Below are 26,715 nucleotides of genomic sequence, written 5' to 3' on the forward strand. Positions count from 1 at the left end.
TTCATATCAAGTCTATATACCGTATTCCTTCCATCTAGGTTTAATAACAACCCCACCCTCTGTTCAGTCACCCCGTACGAGGGTTGCTAACTTAATACAATCTTTGTTATGCTGATGATTGTGTGTAATATTGCAGTATTTTAAAAGTATTTACTTTTATTTTGTGTGGTTTCTATATGATATTTAATATTAGAAATAGAATATTGAAGATATTGATTTGTCAATGAAGATTAATATATTAGTAATTCACTACAATTTTAACGAAATGTTCGTGATGCGCGAAATATTTTTATATTAATTGTAAATTATATTTAATTGAAGACTAAATCTACTTCATCAAAATCTACTCTGTTAATGACTAGTTTACAATAATCCAGAAAACTCTACATAAGTATATTAAGCAGGTAGGATACTGTTTTATAAAATGTGTTGCTCGGAGTAAAGGATATTTTCTCGTAACAGCTGGCAACCCTAAACCCACCGCAATATTATACGATTACTTGGCAAAATTGTCTGCCGTTCCTGTACTAAATAACTTTTCTTGTCTTTATTAGGGTTCAGCGGTGTACAATGATTGACAAACTGTTGCTTTATATTGAATTTGTTTGAACTTTGCTCGCCTAAAGCGATGTCGCTTTTATTGGGTTAATATTAACAAATGAGGTGTTTAACGATTCATCTTTATTGCGAGATGGTTTTAGGCTATCCTCCTTATCCATAGACGTTATTTATCTAAGCTCTATCTTTGCTGTGATAGCAAGTCTATTTCTCAGTGCTGACGCCATGGCAGCCTTTGCAGTGCGTAGACATAGGGCCGTTGTGATTGGCTAATATTGAGATACAACTTGAATTTAGTTGGCTGTCAGATGAACAAAGCTGAGAAACAGATTTGTTATCACAGCAATGTTCCGTCCTTAGATACATAACGTCTATGAAGAAGGGGATATGTCATTTATAACCAATATTCATTATTAAAATTTGTTTGTTTTTACAATAGAAGCACTGCGATTTAGTCTATGGCGACTAAGCATTAATGTTTATAAATAAGGGGGTATATTTTTCAATATCTTTTTAATAACTGTATAAATTGACCAAGGTTTTATATTGTTCCAGCCATGAGCCGGAGGGCGGCGGGCGGTGCGGGGACGGGCCGCTAGCGCGTGCGATGCAGCCCGCGCCACCGGGCGGCTCGCCCAAGCGGCACGCCACCCCTGCGCCTGCACACGGTCAGTATTCACCCTTACAAACTTTGAATTGTGCCGTATCACTGATTAAACTCGTAGATAAGAGCTTTTCTAATCATTAAAATAATTTTCATAAAACAATTTTGTCTTTTATCCCTTAGTATGAGTAGTGGAGAACAGGGATGGCGAATCAATGATTATATTCACGCTTGCCAGTATTGAGATGCAACGAAACAATTCGGGCATGCCAGAATAATTGAACATTGATACAAAAATATAATCGAGATCTAAAGAAAGTTCGCCAGAAAACAGCCGCCCGAATATTTACGGCCTATATGACACGGAACACGAACGTTATTATTTTCATAAATAATGGGATGTAAACTATTAAAGTCCGCTATCTCTGGTGTAGAAAGTAGATTGTCTGGTATACATATTACATTCTGACACTCTAAACTTCAACATTCTCTACCCATTTGCAAATAATAACCAGGATAAAATTGTATAGTACATTTTCACTAATACAGACGTAACATATCAACGCTATGCTTTGTAACAATTTGTTCTTATCACACCGCGCCACAATGGAAGTTCTTACACAAATGATCTCATAAAGGTGATGATACATTAGACGTTAGAAACGCGCGTGATATATACCGGTAATGAGATAGCGTCGTTTTGTGATCTTGCTCGGCGTAGTTGTGTCGCGGAGCTGGCGTCTCAATTTCGATCTACAGGTCGAATTATATTTGCTGGTGGTAAGTTATATTTAATATCCGCACGGATAGCGATCACCGTACACGAGGTTTTAAAACCAGCCATAGTGGCCCACGTAAGTGTGTCGCGTTCAGGGATCAGCTTCTGTACATCCGGTTTCAACTGGCCGGCATAATTATGTCGACTGTCGAGGGGTAATCGTCTCTCGGCAGTCGACATTTTGGACACTCCACTTACCATCAGGTGCAGTGGGGTCACTATGACGTATGCGTATAAAAAAAAAGTTATATTTGATATGTCTGCTTAGTGTCAACCCGGAATCTAGAATTTGTGCCCGATATGGCAATAGCCCGATATCACACATTGGCATAATTACATCGCAAAGGTCCTTGGCAAAGGAATCGAATGGGGCCCCTCATAACCTAACCTAACCTAACCCTCTTCAGCGACTCTTATTGCACACATCACAGTTAGGATAGGGTACCTGGTTTACTTGGATAAACAACTCCTAATCTAACCTAACATGAAAAATCTGTTCCTATAGATTGTTTCCAGCGATCTTTTTTATTTTTAGGTCCCAATACATAAAAAAATTGCAATATTTACAACATTTCGAGGCCCCTAAAGCATTCCGCTCCCCGTATTGTATTCCATCCCAGTGTGGTATTTTTACCACACTGGGTTCGACCCCTATGTCATAGAAAGAAAAACAAGGCCGTAAATGAGTGCACCAGTTGCGTCACTGCCTACCTCTTTGGAAATAAAGACGAGCGTGTGAGATAAAGATGTTGATACATGAGCGGTAACAAACGAGCGTAATGTATCCAGGTAATAATTTACCGTCGGCTCATGATCCCTCGGGAGCGAGATAGACTCGTGCTAATGATCTTCATTCGCGCATCGTTTATTGCGTTCCTTTGCATTCATGAAATGCTGGTTTTCTGTTCGTATTGTTGGGTTAAGGTATTCCCCTCAGTAAAACGGCGCGCTAACCGTGTTTTTAGAAAATATCTAAGGACTCAAAAATTATAATCAAACATATTTTTGAATGCTCGCGTGGAATAGTTTTTTCCGGGATAAATGCCGCTTTATATTTTTCAGGGATAAAAAGGTATAGCACTCAGTAGTAATATTACTTCCTATTAGTGAAAAAAAATATCAAAATCGGTTTAAGTTTCTAAGAGTAGCGCGTTCAAAAAAACAACCAAACTCTTCATCTTTAATTAGTATGGCTATAGATAAATAATTAAACATCTTATTCCTACACCTTACTGCCAGCAAGCGGTACCTTGCTGCGATAAAAACAAACACATATCACGCCTTTAACGGGTAACGAAAATACAGACCATAGCGGGAACTTTATCGTATTCCTTGTCATAGCGGCTAGGCCTTGGGCGCGGAGTCGGCAGAGCGCTCGTCAAGTCTGGCTTGTGAACGGTCGCATCGCAGCTCTCCTGGTCCTGAACAAAACAAGCAGAAATAGTACTGCATAAGCATGGGTGTAGCTCCCACCGTATCAGCTGTATTAGTGATACGGAGCCCCCTAGCTTTGGGGCCCCTCATGGCCCATACCTACATTATAATAATCAGGCGTCCAAAAGTTCTCACTGCCCTGAAGAGCCGTCAACAAATATAGATATTGGGCCCTTATATGGCAAGCTGTGACTTATGAGTTGCGTTTTTTGTTACATTCTAAGGGGACGAAAGGGCAGACAGAGGTTCAATAAGGCACCTGCGTTTTGTCATGTGCTTTTGGGCAAGCCTATCACATAGGGTACGAGTTCACTCTGCTCGACTCTGGATGCGGAACTCGGGACCTCAGAGCGGTGTCGAATCACGCATCCAATACAAATACACCACCTAGGCAGTTTACTCGCGAGTAAATGCCAGTTGTTTACATGACTGGTTTATAAGTTTATTATTATAACTGTTCCACTGTCGGGCACGGGCCTCCTTAACTACTGAGAGGGATTAGGCCTTAGTCCACCACGCCGGCCTAGTGCGGATTGGTAGATTCCACACACCCTCGAAATAAGGCTATATTTTAAAATGTAGGTAGATATTGTAAATTTGACTTTGTGAATGAGCAACACCTCAGTCCCCCCCGTGACCACGAAGGCTGCAAAGTCTTCGAAATGTCGGGAGAAAACTAAAATATTAATACCGCGATAAAATCCGAAAAAAAGTTTAATTTTAACGTCTAACATTTGCGTAAACATAAGAAATCATTATTATTATATGTATACTATTCCACTGTCGGGCACGGCCTCCTCTACTACTGAGAGGGATTAGGCCTTAGTCCGACACGCTGGCCTAGTGCGGATTGGTAGACTTCACACACCCTTGAAATAAGGCTATATTATTAAGGTTTGTCAATATGTTCCTCACCAGGTGCAGCAGACCAGTCCACGTTGAAGGTGCACCTGCCGAACGGCGGGTTCAACGTGGTGAGAGCGTCTGCGGACGAAGATGTGCGCTCGGTGTTGCGACTCCTCGCGGCGCGGCTGGCGGCGGGGGACCGGGTGTACTCCTCGTGTTATGCGCTGAGGGCGCGGAGTCTTGTTACTGGGAAGGTAGGATATAACTATACGTGTGTGATTTTATTTATATTCTTTGTAAGATCTATAGATGAATGAAATCATGGGCGCTGGGAGGGGGGCGCAAGAAGGTGCACGTGCACCCCCCTGTCCAGAACAAATCACGGTAAAAAAAAACTGAATGACAATGAGAATTATCGACTACAGAGGTTTTATTATGGTATAGCATAATATACCAGTGCGATTTATAAAAAAAAAGAGATGATATGTATTACCTACTATAGGGTTTACATGCAGATGCACCTCCCTAAAAATAATCTTGGCGGCGCTCATGAATGAAAGTCATTGCCAAGCGGATTAACAAGCTGGACCGGCAATGGGCAGAGTAATTAGCTTGCAAAACTGATTGAATTTGACGAAAAAAAATCTTAAATATACAACACATACAGACGACCTGAAAAAGGTCCAAGAAGTTCGATTCGAGTTGTTTCTACCAGATTGATAATTATAATTAATTGCTACAGTTGGACGAACCATTAATTGCTCTTTTATCGATTTCCACGTGATCTGTAATTGTATGAAACGTCTCCACTCTAGGCGCTGTCATATCTTCCCTTTTTTCTTTTTTTTTTTTTACTTTGAATGACGAGACGAGCTTACCGTTCGCTTGATGGTAAGCGATACAACCGCCCATTAACAGCACACCATCCAAAAACTTGAATTAATAGGTATTGTTTGGTACTATACTGCGCTCGCCATCCTGAGAAATGAGATGTTAAGTTTCTCTGTGTATGGTAGCGGTAAACCATACCATAAAGTGATATAGATCATCAGATATCACCCACGTTTTCAGATCCGCTGGATCCACCAGGACACGGGCGTGTCGGAGCTTCTGAGCCGCTGGCCGGCGAGCGAGTGGCGGCTGGAGCTGCGCGTGCGCTACCTGCCGGCGAACCTGCGCGACCTGTGCGACGCGGACCGCGTCACCTTCCATTATTATTATGATCAGGTTCGTAGCGCATGACTTGAGGTAGATTTTTTATGGAATTTATAGATTCTTTACCAAGTAGGTATAATAATATCAGCCCTGTATTATATACTTGCCCACTGCTGAGCACGGGCCTCCTCTACTACTGAGAGGGATTAGGCCTTAGTCCACCACGCTGGCCTAGGGCGGGTTGGTAGACTTCACACACCTTCGAAATTCCTAATAGGCTATAGGCTAATCTCTGGAACTACCGGTCCAAACTGAAAAATTCTTTTTGCGTTGGATAGCCCTTTGTTCGTGGAGGGCTCTAAGTTATATATCATCACGCTATGACCAATAGGAGCGGAGCAGTAATGGCTAATCTTAGGAACTACCAGTTTGAACTAAAAAATTCGTTTTGTGTTGGATAGCCCTTTATTTGTGGGGTGCTATAGGCTGTATATCATCACGCTATGACCAATAGGAGCGGAGCAGTAATGAAACATAGAGAACTTCTCAGATGTGCAGGTTTCCTCACGATGTTTTCCTTCACCGTTAAAGCGAACGATAAATTCACAAAGAATACACACATGATTTTAGAAAAGTCAGAGGTGTGTGCTCTTGGGATTTGAACCTGCCGACATTCGTCTTGGCAGTCCGTTCCACACCCAACTAGGCTATCGTCGCTACACGACGATAGATTTACGATAGATTTTTATATATTAAGTGGATATAATTGTGATAATTTGTATACATCAACTAGCTTTCTTAATTACATAAAATGAGTTTTTGAAGAAACCTGCATACCTGAGAAGTTCTCTACAGGAATTTTGAGGTTTTGTGAAGTCTACCAATCCGACTAGGCCAGCGTAGTTGACTAAGTCCTAATCTCCGTCAGTAGTAGAGAAGGCCCGTGCCCAACAGTGGCACAGTATTTATGCGGCTTATATTGATATTAAATACAAAACTCTTGTTACATGGTTTTTGTGTTACTCTCCAGGTTCGACACGACTACCTCAACGCCAACCATCCTATGGTGGACCAGGACTTGGCGATACAAATATGTTGTTTAGAAATAAAGTAAGTATCTATCATCATTTGTATAAATGCGTCAAGTTTAATGATGAAGCTGTAAACGTTACTACAATAAGTAAAACGTATAATTAGTGGCGTGAATGAAGCCTTGATTGTCAAATGTCTAATGTTGCAATGAATTCCGCTGTACAATGATTGATCATGACACTAATAAGTCATAACTGGTGGTAGTTATCTCATATGTAAGGGTCATCCTGGGTAGGTACCACCCCGATATCTATTTCTGCCGCCAAGCAGTAGTGTGTAGTCACTTGTGTTCCGGTTTGAAGAACATTGTAGCCCGACGTTTCGAAGACTTAGCAGCATTCATGGTCACGGGACGGACTGAGGTGTTGGTCGTCCGAAAAGTCAGTCACAATATCTACGTACATTTAACATTATACAATATACATTGTATAATTATAACTTCGAGAGAAAATTATAATAAAAAAACCGCGATAAATCCGATGTAATTTTATTTCAATACATACATTGGTTTTACCCTAGGTATAAAGTAACATAATTTATTAAAACAAAATATCTTTACATTCCAGATACTTCTGCAAAGATATGCAAATATCTCTGGACAAGAAGTCGAATATCGAATACTTGGAGAAGGAGTTTGGCCTGCACAAGTTCCTGCCCAAGTCCGTGCTAGAGGCGATCAAGCCCAAGGTGCTCAAGAAAGCTATCCAGCAACAGTTCAAAAAGGTATAAAAATCAGTTCGTTTCTATCTTCTTAGAATCAAATCGTATTCGAAATCTCCGTTTGGGAATATACCTATTATTTTGTTTTGTTGTCTACATTATTATTATTATTAAAAATAAAATACTTTATTCATCACGTAGGCGAACAAAGTTGCATTTATGATACGTCAAAACAAAGCATAAGAATAATTATTATTATTTCTAAACAACTATTAAAATTACTTATATAGCTATGGACATTTTAAATTAGGGATAAAATTTATAATAACACAAGGTACAAACCGAAGTAACCTATGGTTAATATTATGTATCATTGTAGATGTATTATAGATAGTGCGATGGCTCGTAATTGGCTTATCTATTGTATTCATTTCGTCCTATAATAGTTTGTTTTTGATAGCTGTGAGCCACCCACATATAATAAAATAAAAATAGCAGATAAATGTTATGTTACATATTTAATAACGTTTAAATTTATTTAGTTTAATATAATTGTGTTATGTATTCATTCGCAGGTGGCTCAGCTGAGCGACACGGAGTGCATGGTGCGGTACTTGGACACGATGCACACGCACTACGGGTACGACCGGGAGACGTTCACGGGCGCGCTCGGCACGGGCTGGGCCATCCCCGTCGAGCTCGCCATCGGACCCGACATCGGTAACCATTCACTATGTACTATCTGTTTGTGGCGGTACAGTTAGTGCATACACTGCCATCTTGTCAACATCGCCGGAACTGCAAGAGGATCGATGCAGTGACGCAACTGCAGTGATATCACGATAGATGGCGACATCGATCCTGAATCACGCTTGCACAATTTGCGCGACGTGTAGCATATATACCACCTCCGAATAGAAACTGTCGGTGGGACGCGGCCGGTCAGGCGCAACATCTGCCTGACTGGAAATATTCCCCTTCCATAGAGGAACGCAACCATCTGTTCCTCTATAGTGGCGTTAACCTTTACGCCGCTAAATGTTGTGTTGTATTGGGTTTGAATTGAATTTCACTTCAGTCCAAATATTTTTGTTCTTAATCTACACTTATATATAAAGCTGATTTTAGTGTCGTTGAACGCGTTAACCTCAGAAACTAATTCAACGATATTTTTTTTTTCTAATCGGAAGCTTACTTCTTAATGCTATAGGATTTTTTTATCCCGGAAAACTTTTTCATTCAAGCGTAACCGCAGGCAAAAGCTAGTCTAAAAATTACTTTAAATGTATTCTTGTGACTTGGGACGCAAAAGTATAAAAGCGATTAGAAATTTTGGATTGGATTTTGATAGCTGCTACTGATGACTTTGATACAGCTACTTTTGTGGCTGACTGTACATACTTTCACTGGTAATAAGGTTGATCTCAAATATTCTTTAAAGCTGTTCTTATTCCTTTTAACCTGGCACTATTAGAACTATTTATTTAATTACACCATTATTACTTTAAAATTGGTTAAGACTGATAACCTTCCATATAACAAAATGAATAATATATTTATTTTTAGGTTAAATAATTCAGCTCATATTATGTTTTTTGAGATTTATTTTTTAGGATAAAAGTAGCTTAATTTTAATTTTAATAATGCCAATTATATACCTTGTTGGGTGAAATGTTTCAAGTTGTTTTTAACCAATTGTATGATAAGATAGATTAGCACGTGCGCAAGGGTTGTATGTATACCATATTTACGTAGCTCAATTTATAAATACATTATCTTCAATAAACGTCCCAATCGCAAATGAATAGAGTTTAATATCAATTACAGACATATCGTACGTGTCGCACAAGGCGGGCGAGCCGCCGACGTACACGAAGATAGCGTCGTTCAGCGATATAGTCGCGGTGCAGACGCTCAAATCCAACTGCACGCAACAGTCGCAAACGCAGGTATTTATACTAGAGATGAAACGGATAACCATCCGGTATCCGGCCTATCCGGCGGCCTAAGCAATATCCGACCGGATAACGGATATCTAGCGCCTATTCGTGTATCCGGTCGACCGAATACTGGATTAAAAAACACTAATTAACTTTAGGTAATGAAGCTGTTTTATTTAGTTATTAATAAGTATTAAATGCGTCATAAATTGTCTTCCAGTAGCAAACATTGTTATCACTTCAGACTGGACTTTAAGCGACTCACTTATAGCTCTTTTTAGCGTATGAATAAAACATCTAGCAGAATCATAATCAACCAAACGAACACTCTTCACCATGGTAGCGCCACTATCATCAATGAGTAAATGTATTCAAGTGTTTAGATATCTTCCGACCGAATATCCGGCTATCCTGCTACAAGGTCAGCTGGATGTCCGGTATCCGTTATCCGGCTAAACTGCTATCTATATGCTAATATATAGAAGAAATAATAAGAATAATATGCTATATATATAGAAGAAATAATAAGAAATTATTTATGTGTACGGATTTATGAGTGATACAAATAATGCTCTTGTTACAGAGCGGTTCGTGCGGCAAGGCGGCGTTACAGTTGCGAGTCAAAGGTGCCACCGAGACCCTCACGATCACGTGCAGCAGTGTTGAGGTTAGTTCACAAGATATTATAAAATAATAGCACGGTCTTGAATGTCAAATTGCGGGTCATTACGGAACAGTAATATCCGTTTAAGACGATTTTGAAGGAAGCCAGCCAAAAACGCCTTAAGTGGAAAATCATTTTAGGCGGATAATCGTAATTAAACAGGTTTAACTGTATAGTCAGTAGATTTAACTGTTTACTGTGTAGAGTAATAGTATTTAAAAAACATTTACAAATAATGTATGTTACACAAAATCTAACGAAAAAGTTTTTATTTTAAATCCACGTTATAATAATTTTGTTGTACAGCTTTGAAATTTAATGAAAGCAAACTGTGACGTCACAGTATATAATAAAAATCTGATTTTATTTTACTATATTATTCATTATCTCTTTAACTGTTGCAGGCTGCAGAAAGTTTGGCGGATCTAGTCGACGGTTATTGCAGACTGGTCACCGACTCGCAAACATCGCTTTGGAACAGAACGAGTAAGTATTATAATTTTGACAATATTTATCGATACTTACATGCCAAACATCGAAGAGGTTTCAGCGATAAAATCTATTTCATTAACAAATATTTTTCTACCATATCTGTCTAATGCCTCTAATGAAATAAAAAAACGTTGCAACAGTAAAAAACGTAAATAAATTTGTATTTTCAATATTTTTTTCAAGCTACCGTATGGAAACAACTCAGTTGTCAATGTAAAAGTAAGTTATTTATTAAATGCAGGAGTAGCGCTTTACAGCTTTACATTAGTTTATTATGTGAGAAAAAAACAGTATTGCCAGCTAGTTATAGGTTTATCCAGTAGTACAATAATAAAAAGCCTTTAAAGCCGAAGCCCGCAAGTCATCTCAGCGGTGCATAACACATTGCTATTACAAATTATAATTAGTAAAATTTTAGCACTACAAATATTTATCCCCAATTTCACTAATACAAATATTTGTCTCAAATTTCACCGTTACAAATATTTGTTGCAGATTATTGCCATTACAAATATTTGTCATAATCATTGATATTTGCCGCTACGATTGTCTTTAGAATTAACTAATACAAATTGGTATTTATATTTGCCGGGACGATTGTCTACAGAATTAACTACAAATTGTTATTTAACACGTATCATGTTGTATGACAGCTGAGATGAGCAGCAGTTCGTCTGAGGGCAAGACCAGCTCGTGGGAGGCGAACACCGCCACACTACTCTCTGAGGACTACGCGGAGATCGTGGACGACGACGCGGATTACTCCACGCCGGCTGGTAAGTATTTGTTACTTTGATTCTAAATATAGATAAAAAAAATATCAATATCCAATCATTTATTCTGGTTGATAATTTTTAATAATTTCGATAACTAGACTAAAACAACGAGTACTTTGAAGCTTTTTAATGTTTTCTGACGCTAAAATTTTGTTCCAAACACATTTTAATCAACCGAATTTCCTTTCAAAATATGTTAACAAATCCGCATCATTCAATCCATTCACTCATTCCAGTCCGCGACTACGAACTAGTTCGCAATCAGATCGAGTTGACCGGCATCATCGGAGAGGGTCAGTTCGGAGACGTTCACAAGGGCACGTGTCGCGTGTCCGCTGCGAACCATCCGTCCCTCAGGCGGCTCGCGTTGAGGTCCAACCAGGGTCAGGGGAGGGGGGACTGCGTGCTGCCCGTGGCTGTGAAGACGTGCAAGATGGACGCTGATCTGGATACGGCTGAGAAGTTTCTGGAAGAAGCTTGTGAGTATATCAATAAAAAATATTTTGTTGTAATTTTATGGTTTTTGAGTCGGTTTTTTTGATATATTAAAAATAACGTTTCTACAAGCATTTGGTAAAGACTTGGCTGATATTTAGAGACTGATATCATACACTGTATTGGCCTGGAAACTGCCCACATGACGAACCTATACCGGGTTAAACGACTTCATTGTTTCTTTTCCGGGATGCGTCCTTCAGTAAAATTGAGATTAGCAAGAATACTTGCAGAAATCAACTTAATGAATTTGTGCCGTTTAACAATCGTGACAAACTAACATCAGCATATTTTGACACTTGAATTACTCCATAACAATTTTCATTAGCATTTTAATCATAATAAAATATTATGAATAAAAATATTCACTAACTACATTATGCGTGGTTTTATAGATATAATGCAGCAGTTCTCCCACCCGCACATCATCGGGTTGGTGGGCGTGTGCAGCTCGCCGCCCATATGGATCGTGATGGAGCTCGCCACGCTGGGCGAGATGCGAGCGTATCTGCAACAAAACGCGCACAGGTAGAGTCGATAATTAGCTGTAAAAAATTATATTAGTCGATAAAGTAAAAGTACTGCCACTTCAGTAAATACATAACCTTCTAGTCTCTATCTTATATCTTGTAAAAAAACATTTTTTTTATCATAAATGATTTACCCGAATCCGTTAATACTGAAACATAGAAAAAAAAAATCGTTAACTTGATTCGTAATTTTTAATCTTGAAATATGCTAACAGAAATGACGATAAATCATTGGCTATTCTCTAAAATAAAGTAACCAGTGAGCATAGAATTTACTGTGCCCTTAGTATTGCTGTCCATTAAGTACCGCACACTATTAGGCGAGAAGCTACCTCGACTTCTCACTTAAACAAACAAAACTCAAACTAGTCTTATATGTAATTGTTCAACAGATTAGAGACGTGCACGCTAGTGTTATATATATACCAACTATCGACTGCGCTGAGCTACCTCGAGAGCAAGAAGTTCGTGCACAGAGACATAGCGGCGAGGAACGTGCTAGTGTCGACACCCACGTGTGTTAAGGTATGTATCGATATCGATAATTGATTTAATAGTAATCTAGTGCCCCAGTCTACGTGCAAATGTTTATGGGAATAAAAGCATCACAACATTCTTTTCCAGAATATAATGACGTCAATCCATCTATCAAATCATTTAAATGTTTCAATAAATTGTTAATATAAATTCGAATTATTTGAAAGGTGTAGCGTGTCATTGAATATAAAAAAAAGAAAAAAAAAACATTGCGCTGTATGGGTACTACATTGTAAATTAGCTCAAAGCGTGCGGCCTCGAGCCCGGCGCATACGACCGTTGCTTCCGCAGTCCGCCTCGCGCCGTCACGCGCGCCGCATGTTTTTGTGCGTTTATGTACCCATTAAATTTTTTGTTACATGCCTATCATTAAATTTGTTATTGAGAAGGCCCCTTTTATTTCTTAGTAACTCCTACAAAGGTTCCTAATTTTTTTTTTCGATAACTATAATAAAAAAACATAAATTTGATTTTTATTTTCAGTTGGCAGATTTCGGTCTATCAAAAATGGTGGAAGATAAGTCGTATTACAAGGCGTCGAGGGGCAAACTGCCAATCAAGTGGATGGCGCCCGAGTCGATAAACTTCAGGCGATTCACTTCCGCGTCCGACGTGTGGATGTTCGGTATGTACTTTTCTTATAAAGTTTATGGAGAATATAGATTAACAGTAATTTAATGAATTTATATTAAAAGATGAACCTGTATAGTAAGTTACTAGACGTATTTTTATATCGATATAAAAAATATATCATATCATACAAAAACCTAAAATATAACAAAAAAAAACTTTTAGTTTTTTCCTTAAACGTTTGTCATACTCCTACAATTTCTTAGATATTTATAAGTATGTCCAAATACTGCGTATCAATAAGTCACTTCATCGTTTGCGTCCTAGCTGTTTAAAAACTTATAATCGTTCTGGCCTTCGTGTTTGATTTGTCTCTGCCTGCCGCAACATCTACTTCGAGTCGTATGATTGTTTAATTTCGATAAAACTTGTCGACATCCAGGCGTGTGCATGTGGGAGATCCTGATGCTGGGCGTGAAACCATTCAGCGGCGTGAAGAACAACGACGTGATAGGCAAGCTGGAGAACGGCGAGAGGCTCGCACTGCCGCCGCGCTGTCCGCCGCGCCTCTACTCCGTCATGTCGCGCTGCTGGGCCTACGAGCCCAGCCAGCGACCCGCCGCGCACCACCTCAAGGAGACGCTCTTGTGAGTCATGGCGCCCTGGCACATGCCACTGTGTCCACATACCACTCTCTCACTTCACACCGCGCCTCTACTCCGTCATGTCGCGCTGCTGGGCCTACGAGCCCAGCCAGCGACCCGCCGCGCACCACCTCAAGGAGACGCTCTTGTGAGTCATGGCGCCCTGGCACATGCCACTGTGTCCACATACCACTCTCTCACTTCACACCGCGCCTCTACTCCGTCATGTCGCGCTGCTGGGCCTACGAGCCCAGCCAGCGACCCGCCGCGCACCACCTCAAGGAGACGCTCTTGTGAGTCATGGCGCCCTGGCACATGCCACTGTGTCCACATACCACTCTCTCACTTCACACCGCGCCTCTACTCCGTCATGTCGCGCTGCTGGGCCTACGAGCCCAGCCAGCGACCCGCCGCGCACCACCTCAAGGAGACGCTCTTGTGAGTCATGGCGCCCTGGCACATGCCACTGTGTCCACATACCACTCTCTCACTTCACACCGCGCCTCTACTCCGTCATGTCGCGCTGCTGGGCCTACGAGCCCAGCCAGCGACCCGCCGCGCACCACCTCAAGGAGACGCTCTTGTGAGTCATGGCGCCCTGGCACATGCCACTGTGTCCACATACCACTCTCTCACTTCACACCGCGCCTCTACTCCGTCATGTCGCGCTGCTGGGCCTACGAGCCCAGCCAGCGACCCTGCCGCGCACCACCTCAAGGAGACGCTCTTGTGAGTCATGGCGCCCTGGCACATGCCACTGTGTCCACATACCACTCTCTCACTTCACACCGCGCCTCTACTCCGTCATGTCGCGCTGCTGGGCCTACGAGCCCAGCCAGCGACCCGCCGCGCACCACCTCAAGGAGACGCTCTTGTGAGTCATGGCGCCCTGGCACATGCCACTGTGTCCACATACCACTCTCTCACTTCACACCGCGCCTCTACTCCGTCATGTCGCGCTGCTGGGCCTACGAGCCCAGCCAGCGACCCGCCGCGCACCACCTCAAGGAGACGCTCTTGTGAGTCATGGCGCCGTGGTACACGCGGGACTGATGCCTCATTCATAACATCACGCCTATATCCCGTAGGGACAGGCCGAAACTATACAAAATTAATCCTATTAAGACTTTATGACATACTACTTTCGCTTCTCCCAGTTTGATCAATCATCCTAATCTGGAACTTTACTATTTTGTCAATTATCGAAGTCAATATGTAATGATGATGAAATATTTGGTTCCTTTTTATGTTTTGTTGAGTTCACCAAATGACCTGAAAATGTATTATTTTCGACACTAAAACGAATCGCCTAGAAGCACAATATAATTCGGTGGTTGCAAATTGTCATACCAATCAATTGTGATGTTTTACTATCAGGTGCATTTTATAATTCAGTGATGTGTCTAAAAATACTTAAAGTGCATATTTGCTTGTAGCGAGATCCTGCAAGAGGAGCGTAACAGTGCGTGGGACACGATGCGGCGAGAGAACAGGCGTGTAGCCGCTGCCTCGTGGGGGGACGATCCCCCGCCAAAACCTACCAGGCCCGCCAATAACCTCGCAGGTAATAATAACTAAAAATACATAAGAAGGATCTGAAAAATAAAAAAAACGAATTATTGAATTAATTTTTAAATTAATCTCATATCGATAACTAAATTTTCTTTTGAGTATTAAATTAAATATTGAACGTTACTGTCTAATCAATTGTTTTTTTATATTTTATGTATCATATTTATTCCGTATAATATACCATAACCTTAAATTTTGACCCCCAGCGGCGGACTCGACATCAGTGCAGTCGTCAGGCGCGGCGCCGCAGACGTACATCGTGGCGCAGAACCCGCTCGTCCTAGCGCATCTCCTGCGCGAGAACCAATCCCGCGCCCTCGACCCGCAGGCCTACACCACGCCCGCCTCGGTATTCAACACCGTCGCCGTCGACTTCGCCGAAACTCTGCCGGAGAACGACCCCATCGTCGACAAAATCATTCATCCTAAACCGGACGAAAAGATCGATATACCTTTACAAACAGCGCCGATACCGGCGGCCAGTCTACAGAAGTTAGATCCGATCGTCCCAGAAGACGAGACGTTGACTGTAGTCGTAGGCGCTAGGGAGAGTTGCGATAATCTGTGTCAGAATTTGCCGAGTGTGTCCCCGCGGACCGATTCGTCCCCGCAGGATGACGTCACCGCTGAACCATACACGAGTAGGGTTAGGTCGCTAGAGAGGAACACTAGAGGCACTTTGTCGACTGCCGAACGCGCTCCGGTTAGAATGGGATCTTTGGAACGCAACGCGAGGGGTAGCTTGTCCCATAGGGGCTCCCCTGTCCCAATAGCTCCGTTCACCCGCCAGCACTCGGTGCCGGCATCCCCCCCGCCCCGCACCCGCCGCGATCAAGACATCGGCCAGTTCTCAGTTCAAGGCGCTATAAATGCGCAACTAGCAGCTAGTGTTATGAACAAGATGCGGCAACAACCTGATCCGCCGCTAGTCGAGGAAATATACGATTTCGGCGGCGATAACGTCAAAAGTTGTGTCGCAATCGCCGCTCAGAAAGCGATGTCGAAACCGACCCGAGCGCATGCGTCGTACGGCGTCCCGGTAGGGGTAGTGCAAGGCGTTCCTTATTCTCAAAGTCCGGTTAAGCCTCACAAAGTTAACTATCGGTCAGGCAGTCCGCAACAGTACGTTCCCATGGGAGCGATACCGTACATACAGCAAGCGTACGGTGGGGGGTTGCCCCAGCCCTACAAGCAGGCTGGGCAGGGGGGCCCACGCCCCCCGTTCACGGCCGCGTCGTCGCTGGACGCGCAAGCGCTGTACGCGTCGCGTCAGGAGTGCGCCGCCGCGCACCCGCCGCCCGTGCAGGTACATCGCATGACAGGACTGTAGTATGTGTGTAGATATGCATGTGTTTGTTTATCGACTCGATAAAATAGAACACTAATTATGAAAAATGGTAATGAGCTCGGAAAATTTTGAATTCCTCGATTGATCTGGTTTAGGATATTTTGTAAATATGAAAACAATATTTTTATTTTATTTTCAAGTGAATGTAAATATTGTATTTTTGTACACATTTTTTTTTTCATTCCTTTGTATATGAGTGTTGGTTTTTTATTTTTTTTTTACAGAGTTTATTTGTGTCCGTTGGGTTTCTCCGGTAGATTTTTGGTTTATGATTTTTTTTTTTATTTATATATTTACTTTGAAGTCGCTTGTGGAAAGATTTGTTTTTTGTTTTTTTTTTGCATCTCATTGCTCTATAAACATAATATAATTATATATCTTTTGTTTTTACTTTTCACAAGACATTTCAGCGTTACTCGAAGAAGAACTAACTTTGTGGGTAACCAAAATTTTCTGAGAATAAAAATCTTACGGTGTTTGGCTTGGGATGTCCAAATTAACATTTACTCGTACTAAAACAATAGAAACTAAATGTTCTTGTACAGAAGTGCATAGAGCACTAAAATCACGGAATGACTAACTGCAACGTTAGTTCTTGTTTATGAACTATTTTTAAGTGGCCATATCGATTTTACTTTTATCTCACATCTTAAGTATCAATAATATATGTTTTTCATTTTATCGATATTTAAGATATGATACATTTTTATCGATATTTGTTAAAATTAAATTTCATAGTTTCTTTAATCGACATCAGAGAGAATAAATAACAAACATAATATTGACAAAATCACATTTTGAAAGTCGATAAAATTAATACATCATACTGATTTTTTTATTTTTACTTTCTCAATTAAAACAAAGAGTTGGTGGTATAAATATTGAAAAACAAAAAAGATATTAAAAACCCAATCGCTAACATTTACCTCGGGCGGGAACAGAGTCCGGAGTTCGACACGGAGCAGGCGGTGGAAAGGCGATTACTCGCCGAACTAGCGCGACAGCAACACCAGAGCGAAGAGGATCGGCGCTGGCTGCAGATGCAGGAGGATAACTTGGTTAGTTGTCGCATAATTAAAATCATATTTTTATATTAAACTAGCTTTTGCCTGCTCCAAAAAAATGTTTTCGGGATAAATATTTTCCCAGCATAAAACATTGTCTATAGCACTCAGGAGTAATGTAGCTTCTTATTAGTGAGAAAAAATCAAAATCTATTTAGTAATTCCTGAGATTAGCGCATTCAAACAAACTGACTCATCCGTTTTATATATTAGTATAGATACGAGGTGCTGGTGGCTTTGCCTTTTCCCCGGATGAAAAGATCCCTTTATCCGGGATATAGTCTATCTGTGTGCCAAATATCATTCGAATTCAGGCTGAAAATTCTGCAACATTTACAAAATTTTGTAACTTTAGTAACATTTATAATATAAAGATTATAAATGTCGATGAAGTCAATTGATTCAGACCCCTTCCAAAAGTTTGGAAATCATTGCGGCAATGTCGGTAAATACTGGTAGTAAGATAAATTTTATATCCTTCGGATAGCGATCAACGTACGCAATGTGTAAAAACTCGCCATAATGGCCCGCGTAACGTCACGTTTCGGGATCAACCTGTGTATATCCAACAGGCCGGCATAATTGTGTCAACTGTTACGGGGTAACTAATCATTTCTCGTCCGTTAACATTCTATTGCACACCACTCCACTTACATTAGGTGGAGTAGGCATCAATGCACGTATAAAAAAAAATGTTCTCTGCAAATCCTAAAGTTGATAATGATGAATATAAAGACGTAATGACTACAATTATTCTAGAAGAAGCGGCTGTCCTCCGTTCAAGTGTCGACCGAGTCTGAAGGGGATCAAAAGGAGGCGCTCGCGAGCAGCGTACACGACAACAGGACATCTAGTCAGCCGCACTCGGGTAATTAGATTAATAGTAGTTTTTCCTCAACACTTTTTTTTTATTGCGTAAGTCGACAATGGAAAGGCTTACAGCGTACTTGTGTAATATTGATAGATTTGTTTATATTTCATACAAGTTCACCAAAAATCAAATGTAAATAAAGTTAGCATCTAAATAGATGCTAAATACTTTAATCCGTATTCTTAAAAAAAGGAAACGCTATCAAGTTTATTTTAGTGAAAAAAAAAATATTTTCGATATGGATACAAAAGTTTAAGGTGATTTAAAATTTTGTATTTGTTGAGTTTCTTTTTGCTTTAAGAATGGGCACTAATTTTCAGCGACTTCATAAATAGGTACTTTCTAAAAGAACTATAGATGCGTTGCCCTTAAAAGAAACAAAAATCCATACATTAAAGAACAAGTTCAAACCCTGTTTCATTATTTTAGTAAATTATTTGGACATCCAGATATCTCATCATATAAAACGCAACAGCAAGCCCAGAACTGTTATATCATTATCAATTCTTTAACATACATACCAGCTTATTATATCCTATTGCACATATACATAATAATCATCTTATAAAATATCTGAAGTTAATTGCGTCTCAGTAGAATATACGTCAATGATTGCATCGATATTATTTCAGCGGCAAATTCATCAGAAACCAGTCCAGCCAACACTGTGAAGTCTAAAGAAAAGACGCTTAGTGAAGAAAAGGTATTTTATAATTAATATTATCGACATTGTATTGATAGTCATGCTCATTTATAATATAGAAGTTGTTAGTAGATAATTATTCTCAGTTATACTATATAGACGTTGTTTAAATTAATACCATTTCAGATATTTTATGTTTAGGTTTTTTAGATTTGGTTATTTAATTGACTGCTTTTGAGGTCGTGGGTTCAAATTCTGAGATGCGCAAAGCAAAGGCAATCAGCCCGGAGTATATAATTTGTGCTCGATATGGCGATAGGCTCGCTCCCTATCTCATCGTCGGATGGAACACTTGTCGTAAAGTAGGGGCTGGTTGCAGTCAGAGAAAGTGAGAGGGGTAGGCTAAGGTACGCCTATGCCTAAACTCTTGAAGATAAAATATGTGTAGTTATTTAATTGTTGAAATTATAGGCACTTTATAAATCTTTTATATATGATACATTTGGACCTGACAACAAGTCGCATCAGAATCAGCCATGACATTGAATGAAAGGTTTTGTAAGCACTGATGTATTTATAAAAAAGATGTTTGGTTTCGTAGTGCCAACACTAGGAAACCAAATATCAATAACCATAATAGTTCATTAAATACAATATCTTAAAGTTTCTCAAATAAATAATTTATCCATAGCCCATTTGTTTACAAGACGCTTATTTTATATAAAGTATTTATTCAATATCTTCACTGGTTCTGTAGCCTCAACAAGATCGAAACTCAATAAGTTAATTACTTAGGGATAAAAAAGAATAATTCATCCTTAATATATTTATTTTTTTAAATTTTGTAATTTGTATATTTTTACGATCTAATTTAAACACTAACCTGATTAATATTATTTAAGTGTCTTACTAAGAATACCTAATGCATGTCGGATTCACATCTAGTAGATGTCAAAATATTATTGTATTGTTTCGTACCTTTTACTTATAGCATGTAATATGTTTGAACATCAGTTTTGTGAATTAAATAAAAAAAAATATATATAAATATATTTTTCCCAGTGCAAATGTCCCTGCGACCTGGTATATTAATCATACTAAGTTAATCTAAACTGTATGTAGTAGTGATTGTATATGTTTCCGCGCAGTCCGGCGAGCCGGTGTACGGCGCGACGACGGCGGTGGTGCGCGGCGTGATGCGGCTGGCGGCGCAGACGCAGGGCGGCGCGGCGCCGGCCGACGTGCTCGGCGCCGTGCGCGACGTGGGCGGGCGCCTGCGCGCGCTGTGCCACACCGTCGACCGCGTCGTCGTGCCCTTCCCGCACGTGGCGCAGCGGTACACATCACATTCTTTTATACTACTATTTCATCATCATCATCATCCACAGCCTGTAGAGTCTCACTGCTGGGTATAGGCTTCTCTCACATCATGCCACCTTTTTCGGTCCCGAGCCAATCGCATCCAGGTTCGACCCGTAATTCTTACAATATCGTCCACCCATCTTACCGCTGGACGGTCACGCTACGCTTGCCTTGCCTTGGCCACCACTCAGTCAGCGATATATGGCCTGCCCAACTCCATTTGAATCCCATAACGAATAGTCCGTTATCCCGAACTTTTGTTCGTCGTCGAATTTCGCTGTTTGGGATTCGATCTTTCTTCCGATTCTACTATTTCATTGATGCTAAATTAATTACATTTAATAATCAATATGTAATTGAAAGCCTATTGAGGTGAGAACAAACCTATACGATATACAAATAATATTTCAAATTTCTTCGAATCTACTAATAGACTTAATAATTCAACCCTAATATTACCACTGATTATTTTAACCTTAGTTATTTCTGCTTTGATCAACGACGCAATATTTTGATGCCTTTCACAGACAAAAAAAAAATTAAAATACTAGTTAGCAAGTTTAACAATATATATTTCTTACTATATTCTCGTGAATTTAAATATGATTAGTATAAAATATAATACTGAAGAATAGTGACTAATAAATGACTACTGTGTTTTCCAGGGAGGTGGAGATGGCTCATCAGGTCCTGAGTAAGGACATGGCGGCGCTGGTGGAGGCGATGCGGCTCGCCATACAGTACCACAACACCACACTGCACCACGAGTACACCAAGTCAGTACTAAACACCACAAAAAAATACTATAATATAAAATCATTTATACTATATATACTAAACAATTAGGGCATACGTTTAGGGAAGACTTAATAAAATGACTTAATAATAAACTAAATCTAGTCTTAATGTAATTGAGTGCTTAAGTATTATTTATAATGATTGTGTTCTGTGCTATGCTTTTTTTTAAATAAAAAAAAAATATAATCATATTTAATATCGTTTATTTTCGCAGGAGCATGTTGGCTGCAGCGCACGTACTGGCGATGGACGCGAAGAACCTCCTGGACGTAGTCGACTGCATCCGGGAGCGACATCCCAACATCGACTGGCGAGCGGCCCTCGAGTCCGAAGACATCGCCCCCCAACCGCAGAACCAAACGCTCACCTCGCAAAACGAGGTGTTCGCAGCACAGAACCAAATATTCACCCCCCAAAACCCTATATTGAGCAACCAGTCGTCGGTGCAGGAGGAGGAACCAGCACCCCCCAAACCAGACTTCAAGGTAAACCAACCGGTCACGACCAGTCAGCTGACGATCACGGAGAACGTACCCAAAGAGCATAGCAGTCTGCCAGTAACCACCAACCGAGTGTCGACACTCATACACAATTACAATCTGTATGGGAACGTCAGAGAACCGCAACACATATACGGTAACACCGAGCCGGGCACCTTCCAACATTCGACCTCCGTAGACGATTCCAAAATCGATTCCGCACCAATCGAATCGGTCAAGAGTCGAGTCCAAGCGATAGCGGGCAAACTCGACTCGCCGCCGATATACTCGGTGAGTAAAAAGATGGTGCCGCTGGATCAGAACATCGGGCACAGCGATCAGGGGTGAGGGTCGGACGCTTAATTCGCTTCGTAGATGTTATTTTACCCGCGTGGGTTTGACAGCTTTACTGTTTCTTTAAGGGCTATGACATAGGCGCGATGTTAGTATAGTACTTACTGGGATATGCTCGAACAGCATTTATACGTTTACACAGATTGCCGCTTCGATATTGGAGCATAGCTTGGAAAAGACAATATGCTCAATATTCCTTGTAGGCGGGTAGATTTTGAGCCAAATTGTTGTTTAAAAATTATATCCATCCATGTAATGTCATATTATATGTTTCATTTATTGGATCATTGGAGTCTATTCATATACATTTAATGTGTTTTATTAATAGCTGTAATTAAAATATGTTATTTTATTTTAAGTTCAATTAAAAAGTATTTAATTCCGCGTAAAGTAAAGTTAGCTAGCATTAGCATTGCCTATGGCTAATAAGTTTCAGTTTATTTTGATTTTATTACAATCGACTGCCGGCCTCGGTGGCGTAGTATTACTTATACGGTACAACACTACTGTGGGGTCTGGGGTTCGACCCCGGGTCGGGCAAAGTGATATTGGGTTTTTTGCTCAGTATCAGTCTGTAGTCAGTAAAAAAAATTGTACCCGGTATGGCAATAGGCCCGCCTCCTTAACATTGTAGGACAGAACACACATGGCATAAAGTGAGTGCCTTTGTTGCACCTCTGCCTACCCTTTCGGGGATAAGGCGTCATGTGTACAATCGAATATTTTCTCTAAAAACGAGCTATTAATGAAAACACAATGTTTCTCATGTCTATATTTTGAGAATCATCTTAGTGATAATAACATATCATCTGCATTGTTGCGCTTCGAAATTAATAACTCGTGTTGCATACTTCTTCTTAAACATTTATTCTACATATCTATTGTCATCGAGCGTGCGATATTGGAATGAACAAAGCTTTGAAACATTAAATTAGGCGACAAAAAAATAAAGGTTTCCATAACTAGTCATCTGAAAATGGAGACCAATGAGGTTTGTGACTACCAACATTGCTCGCTCCGATCATTATTCTTCAAACCGGCTCAATTTTACACAATTTCAATATGATTTCTATACAAAAACACCAAACTTGTACCGATTAATTTGTGATATTAATGCCAATAATGTATTTGAAGTGAACAGTGTGACAGAGCGAGTCCTCTCCAACTTGCATCGATAAAACATAAGATTTCGTAGTTATTTTACATACAAATTTTATATTTTTGGTGTAGCGAAGTGTTTTGTACTGTGTCCGAACTGGTGCGTATATGAGCGTATAACAGAATTAATTCTTCCATGAAACAATAATGTAATTGTCGAAAATAAATTGATTAAGTATTATTTTGTAATGTGTAATGTATTATTGCGAGTATGTGTATATTTTCAATTAATTAAGCCTTTATGTCACAAATTTGCATTTAGTTTGTTCCACACTGCTGCCGTTCAGACTGGATTTGATGACGTTTTCTTTTGTAAAAATGTACAAAAAAGCATATAAATTGTCTGTAATTTTGTTTTATTTTAATTTTTTTATCCAAAGTTCTTATCATAAGCTTAGATCTCAGAAGGAATTTCTAAGAGTTTTAGTGTTTACGTTAATTTGGTTAGTTGTGTAATTATAACAAGATCAGAATTTATTTATTGACGAATCTTCGATTTATTTGTAAAGTTAATTTTCCTAATATATCAAATGGGACACAACTTCAACTGTCACGCCAGTATTTCCTATTTAATAAAACTTGCCTAGCACTATTTTTAATTATAACCTTTGTAATCCGTGTAATAATTCCTTTTAAAAATATCTTCAATGGTTTCCATTAATGTCGGCGAGCGTTGAGTGTTGTGTCTCATTGTAGCTATAAGCAGGATGTCATTCCAAAGTGTATGTAAGCGGTTCGTGTAGTCCATATATTGTAGTTGTGAGCTGCGGAGATTATTTTTCATCTGATATTCGAGGTGGACCGGTTTTCGTTTACGCATTCGAATAAAGGACAAGTCAGAAATATTTGTTTGTTTTATTTAACCGGAGTGTTATATATTTATTTATTTAATTGTTTATTGTACACCAGTCCTGGATTTGTAAATAGGCCGTTTAGGTCGGGGCCTATGGGCGGCTGCCTCTTAGGGGCGGCATATTTCAGAGTACGCTCACTCGATTTAATTAATCACTCATTTATATAACTTTAGTGCCTTCCGTAATACAAATAAATGGAAAATTATTAAGTATTTTAAAAACCTACATACATAAACCTACCTACATGGGGCGGCGGAAATAAAGTGACCTACACTCATAAAAAATATAAATGTTGTACACATGTACAACAGGAAAAAACTATAGTATATCCACTTATAAATAGAGGACAATTGGCGGTCTTATCACTCGAGGCAATATCTTACAGACAACCATATGACATGAACATTCAAAAGGATAAAAAATAGCAGTTGTGATGTACACTGTTGTTATATATATGCCGATAAGAATGTTTGGATGTTTATTAGTTATTCCTTGCAAATAATTTTCTTTTTTTTACTCATTTTCCCCATTGAGAGCCTGGGAAGGGGAGCGAACTTGTCTATTGCCAGGAGCATTGCGTTACATAGGGAGCCTCGTGCTATACTAGGGGCTACAGAATTAGACGAGGGTCCTCACTCCCTGATTTAATAGAGGATCTTTTTTTAGGTTACCACTTAGTTAAACTAATCATCGCAAAATTTAATTGTGGTTTTTTATTGCCGTCGCAAAATATTAGCATTGAGTAAGTATGTATTAATTAAAGCTAAGTTGGATTTCCGGAATCCGTAAAGATCCATCACTTAACGTCGACTTGATAGATAGCCTAGATGCTTTCTTACAACTCTGATGATGAAGGCACTCGCTGGACATTGCAAATCCAAAATAATAATTATTATTATTGATTGTACGTTACTTTTCGCTGTCGTTTTGCATCGAGCAATGCGTTTGACCTCGGTTAGCTGTCTCTTAAGATACATAGAACTTTGATAAGGAAATTTAGTGCTTGATTTACAAGTTTCAAATGTATTTTAAGTGAAATTTGTTTTCAGTTTTAACAGCTAATTAAATAGTCATTATTTTTTTTTAAATAAAATAAAATACTTTATTTATCACGTAGGCGAACAAAGTTGCACTTATGATACGTCAAAACAAAGAATAAGAATAATTATTATTTCTAAACAACTATTAAAATTACTTATATAACTATGGACATTTTAAATTAGTGATAAAGTTTATACAAAAGACAAGGTACAAACCGAAGTAACCAGCTCGGGCTGGCAAGTAGGTAATTACTAATTATATTGACACTAGCTTTTGCTCGCGGCTCCGCCCGCGTTATAAAGTTTTTCAGGCTAAAGTTTTCCGTTATAAAAATAGCAGTTTCCCGGGAGCCTATGTTCTTCCCAGGGTCTCAAACTGTCTCTATACCAAATTTCATCTTAATACGTTAGGTAGTTTTTGAGTTTAACACGTTAAGGCAGACAGGTGCAGCGGGGGACTTTGTTATATTATTTAGAACTTTTTAAGTGAAACAATCCCGTCATACATCATTGTTGCATAACTTTAACCGCTTACGCAGCGCAGGCAACGGAAGCTCTCAAAACTCATAATTTTCCCCGTTTTTGCAACATGTTTCATTACTGCTCCGCTCCTATTGGTCATAGCATGATGATATATAGCCTATAGCACTCCAGGAACAAAGGGCTATCCAACACAAAAAGATTTTTTCAGTTCAAACCGGTAGTTCCTGAGATTAGCCATTACTGCTCCGCTCCTATTGGTCATAGCGTGATGATATATAGCTTATAGCGGTCCACAAATAAAGGGCTATCCAACACAAAACGAATTTTTCAGTTGAAACCGGTAGTTCCTGAGATTAGCCATTACTGCTCCGCTCCTATTGGGTATAGCGTGATGATATATATCATATAGCACTCCACGAATAAAGGGCTATCCAACGCAAAAAGAATTTTTCAGTTTGGACCGGTAGTTCCTGAGATTAGCCATTACTGCCCCGCTCCTATTGGGTATAGCGTGATGATATATAGCCTATAGCACTCCACGAACAAAGGGCTATCCAACGCAAAAAGAATTTTTCAGTTTGGACCGGTAGTTCCTGAGATTAGCCATTACTGCCCCGCTCCTATTGGGTATAGCGTGATGATATATAGCCTATAGCACTCCACGAACAAAGGGCTATCCAACGCAAAAAGAATTTTTCAGTTTGGACCGGTAGTTCCTGAGATTAGCGCGTTCAAACAAACAAACAAACAAACTCTTCAGCTTTATATAATAGTATAGATTACCATTTATTTGGGAGTATTGGAGTGTGACATTTGAATTTGGCTGGCTTATACATTTATGTAAAGTGTAGCATTTACTTACAAGATGTGAAACAGAACCTCAGTAAAATGTTAGCTCTCTATGGATGAATGAA

The 26,715-nt window shown here is 39.8% G+C and overlaps 1 protein-coding gene across 11 annotated transcripts in view; it reads left to right on the forward strand.

Annotated features, from left to right (window-relative positions):
- LOC115453125 (focal adhesion kinase 1) overlaps positions 1 to 24,269 on the forward strand; it is a 244,513-nt gene extending 220,244 nt beyond the window's left edge. For 8 of the 11 annotated variants that reach the window (XM_037441537.1, XM_037441542.1, XM_037441525.1 and 5 more), the window contains 24 exons: positions 1,114 to 1,226; positions 4,293 to 4,474; positions 5,292 to 5,447; positions 6,406 to 6,485; positions 7,034 to 7,190; positions 7,703 to 7,847; positions 8,955 to 9,076; positions 9,651 to 9,734; positions 10,136 to 10,217; positions 10,407 to 10,442; positions 10,877 to 10,999; positions 11,236 to 11,478; positions 11,890 to 12,022; positions 12,417 to 12,549; positions 13,045 to 13,186; positions 13,574 to 13,778; positions 15,212 to 15,339; positions 15,554 to 15,696; positions 17,637 to 17,753; positions 18,519 to 18,627; positions 19,263 to 19,333; positions 20,422 to 20,609; positions 21,301 to 21,411; positions 21,648 to 24,269. In XM_037441537.1, the coding sequence (XP_037297434.1) occupies positions 1,114 to 1,226; positions 4,293 to 4,474; positions 5,292 to 5,447; positions 6,406 to 6,485; positions 7,034 to 7,190; positions 7,703 to 7,847; positions 8,955 to 9,076; positions 9,651 to 9,734; positions 10,136 to 10,217; positions 10,407 to 10,442; positions 10,877 to 10,999; positions 11,236 to 11,478; positions 11,890 to 12,022; positions 12,417 to 12,549; positions 13,045 to 13,186; positions 13,574 to 13,778; positions 15,212 to 15,339; positions 15,554 to 15,696; positions 17,637 to 17,753; positions 18,519 to 18,627; positions 19,263 to 19,333; positions 20,422 to 20,609; positions 21,301 to 21,411; positions 21,648 to 22,260 (3,616 nt within the window). In that variant the 3' untranslated portion in view covers positions 22,261 to 24,269. The remainder of the gene's footprint in view (positions 1 to 1,113; positions 1,227 to 4,292; positions 4,475 to 5,291; positions 5,448 to 6,405; positions 6,486 to 7,033; positions 7,191 to 7,702; positions 7,848 to 8,954; positions 9,077 to 9,650; positions 9,735 to 10,135; positions 10,218 to 10,406; positions 10,443 to 10,876; positions 11,000 to 11,235; positions 11,479 to 11,889; positions 12,023 to 12,416; positions 12,550 to 13,044; positions 13,187 to 13,573; positions 13,779 to 15,211; positions 15,340 to 15,553; positions 15,697 to 17,636; positions 17,754 to 18,518; positions 18,628 to 19,262; positions 19,334 to 20,421; positions 20,610 to 21,300; positions 21,412 to 21,647) is intronic. The other 3 variants (XM_037441512.1, XM_037441546.1, XM_037441518.1) reach the window with 2 other exon arrangements.
- Positions 24,270 to 26,715: the final 2,446 nt, after the last annotated feature.

This window comes from Manduca sexta, chromosome 4, assembly GCF_014839805.1.
Source record: "Manduca sexta isolate Smith_Timp_Sample1 chromosome 4, JHU_Msex_v1.0, whole genome shotgun sequence".
Lineage (NCBI taxonomy): Eukaryota > Metazoa > Arthropoda > Insecta > Lepidoptera > Sphingidae > Manduca > Manduca sexta.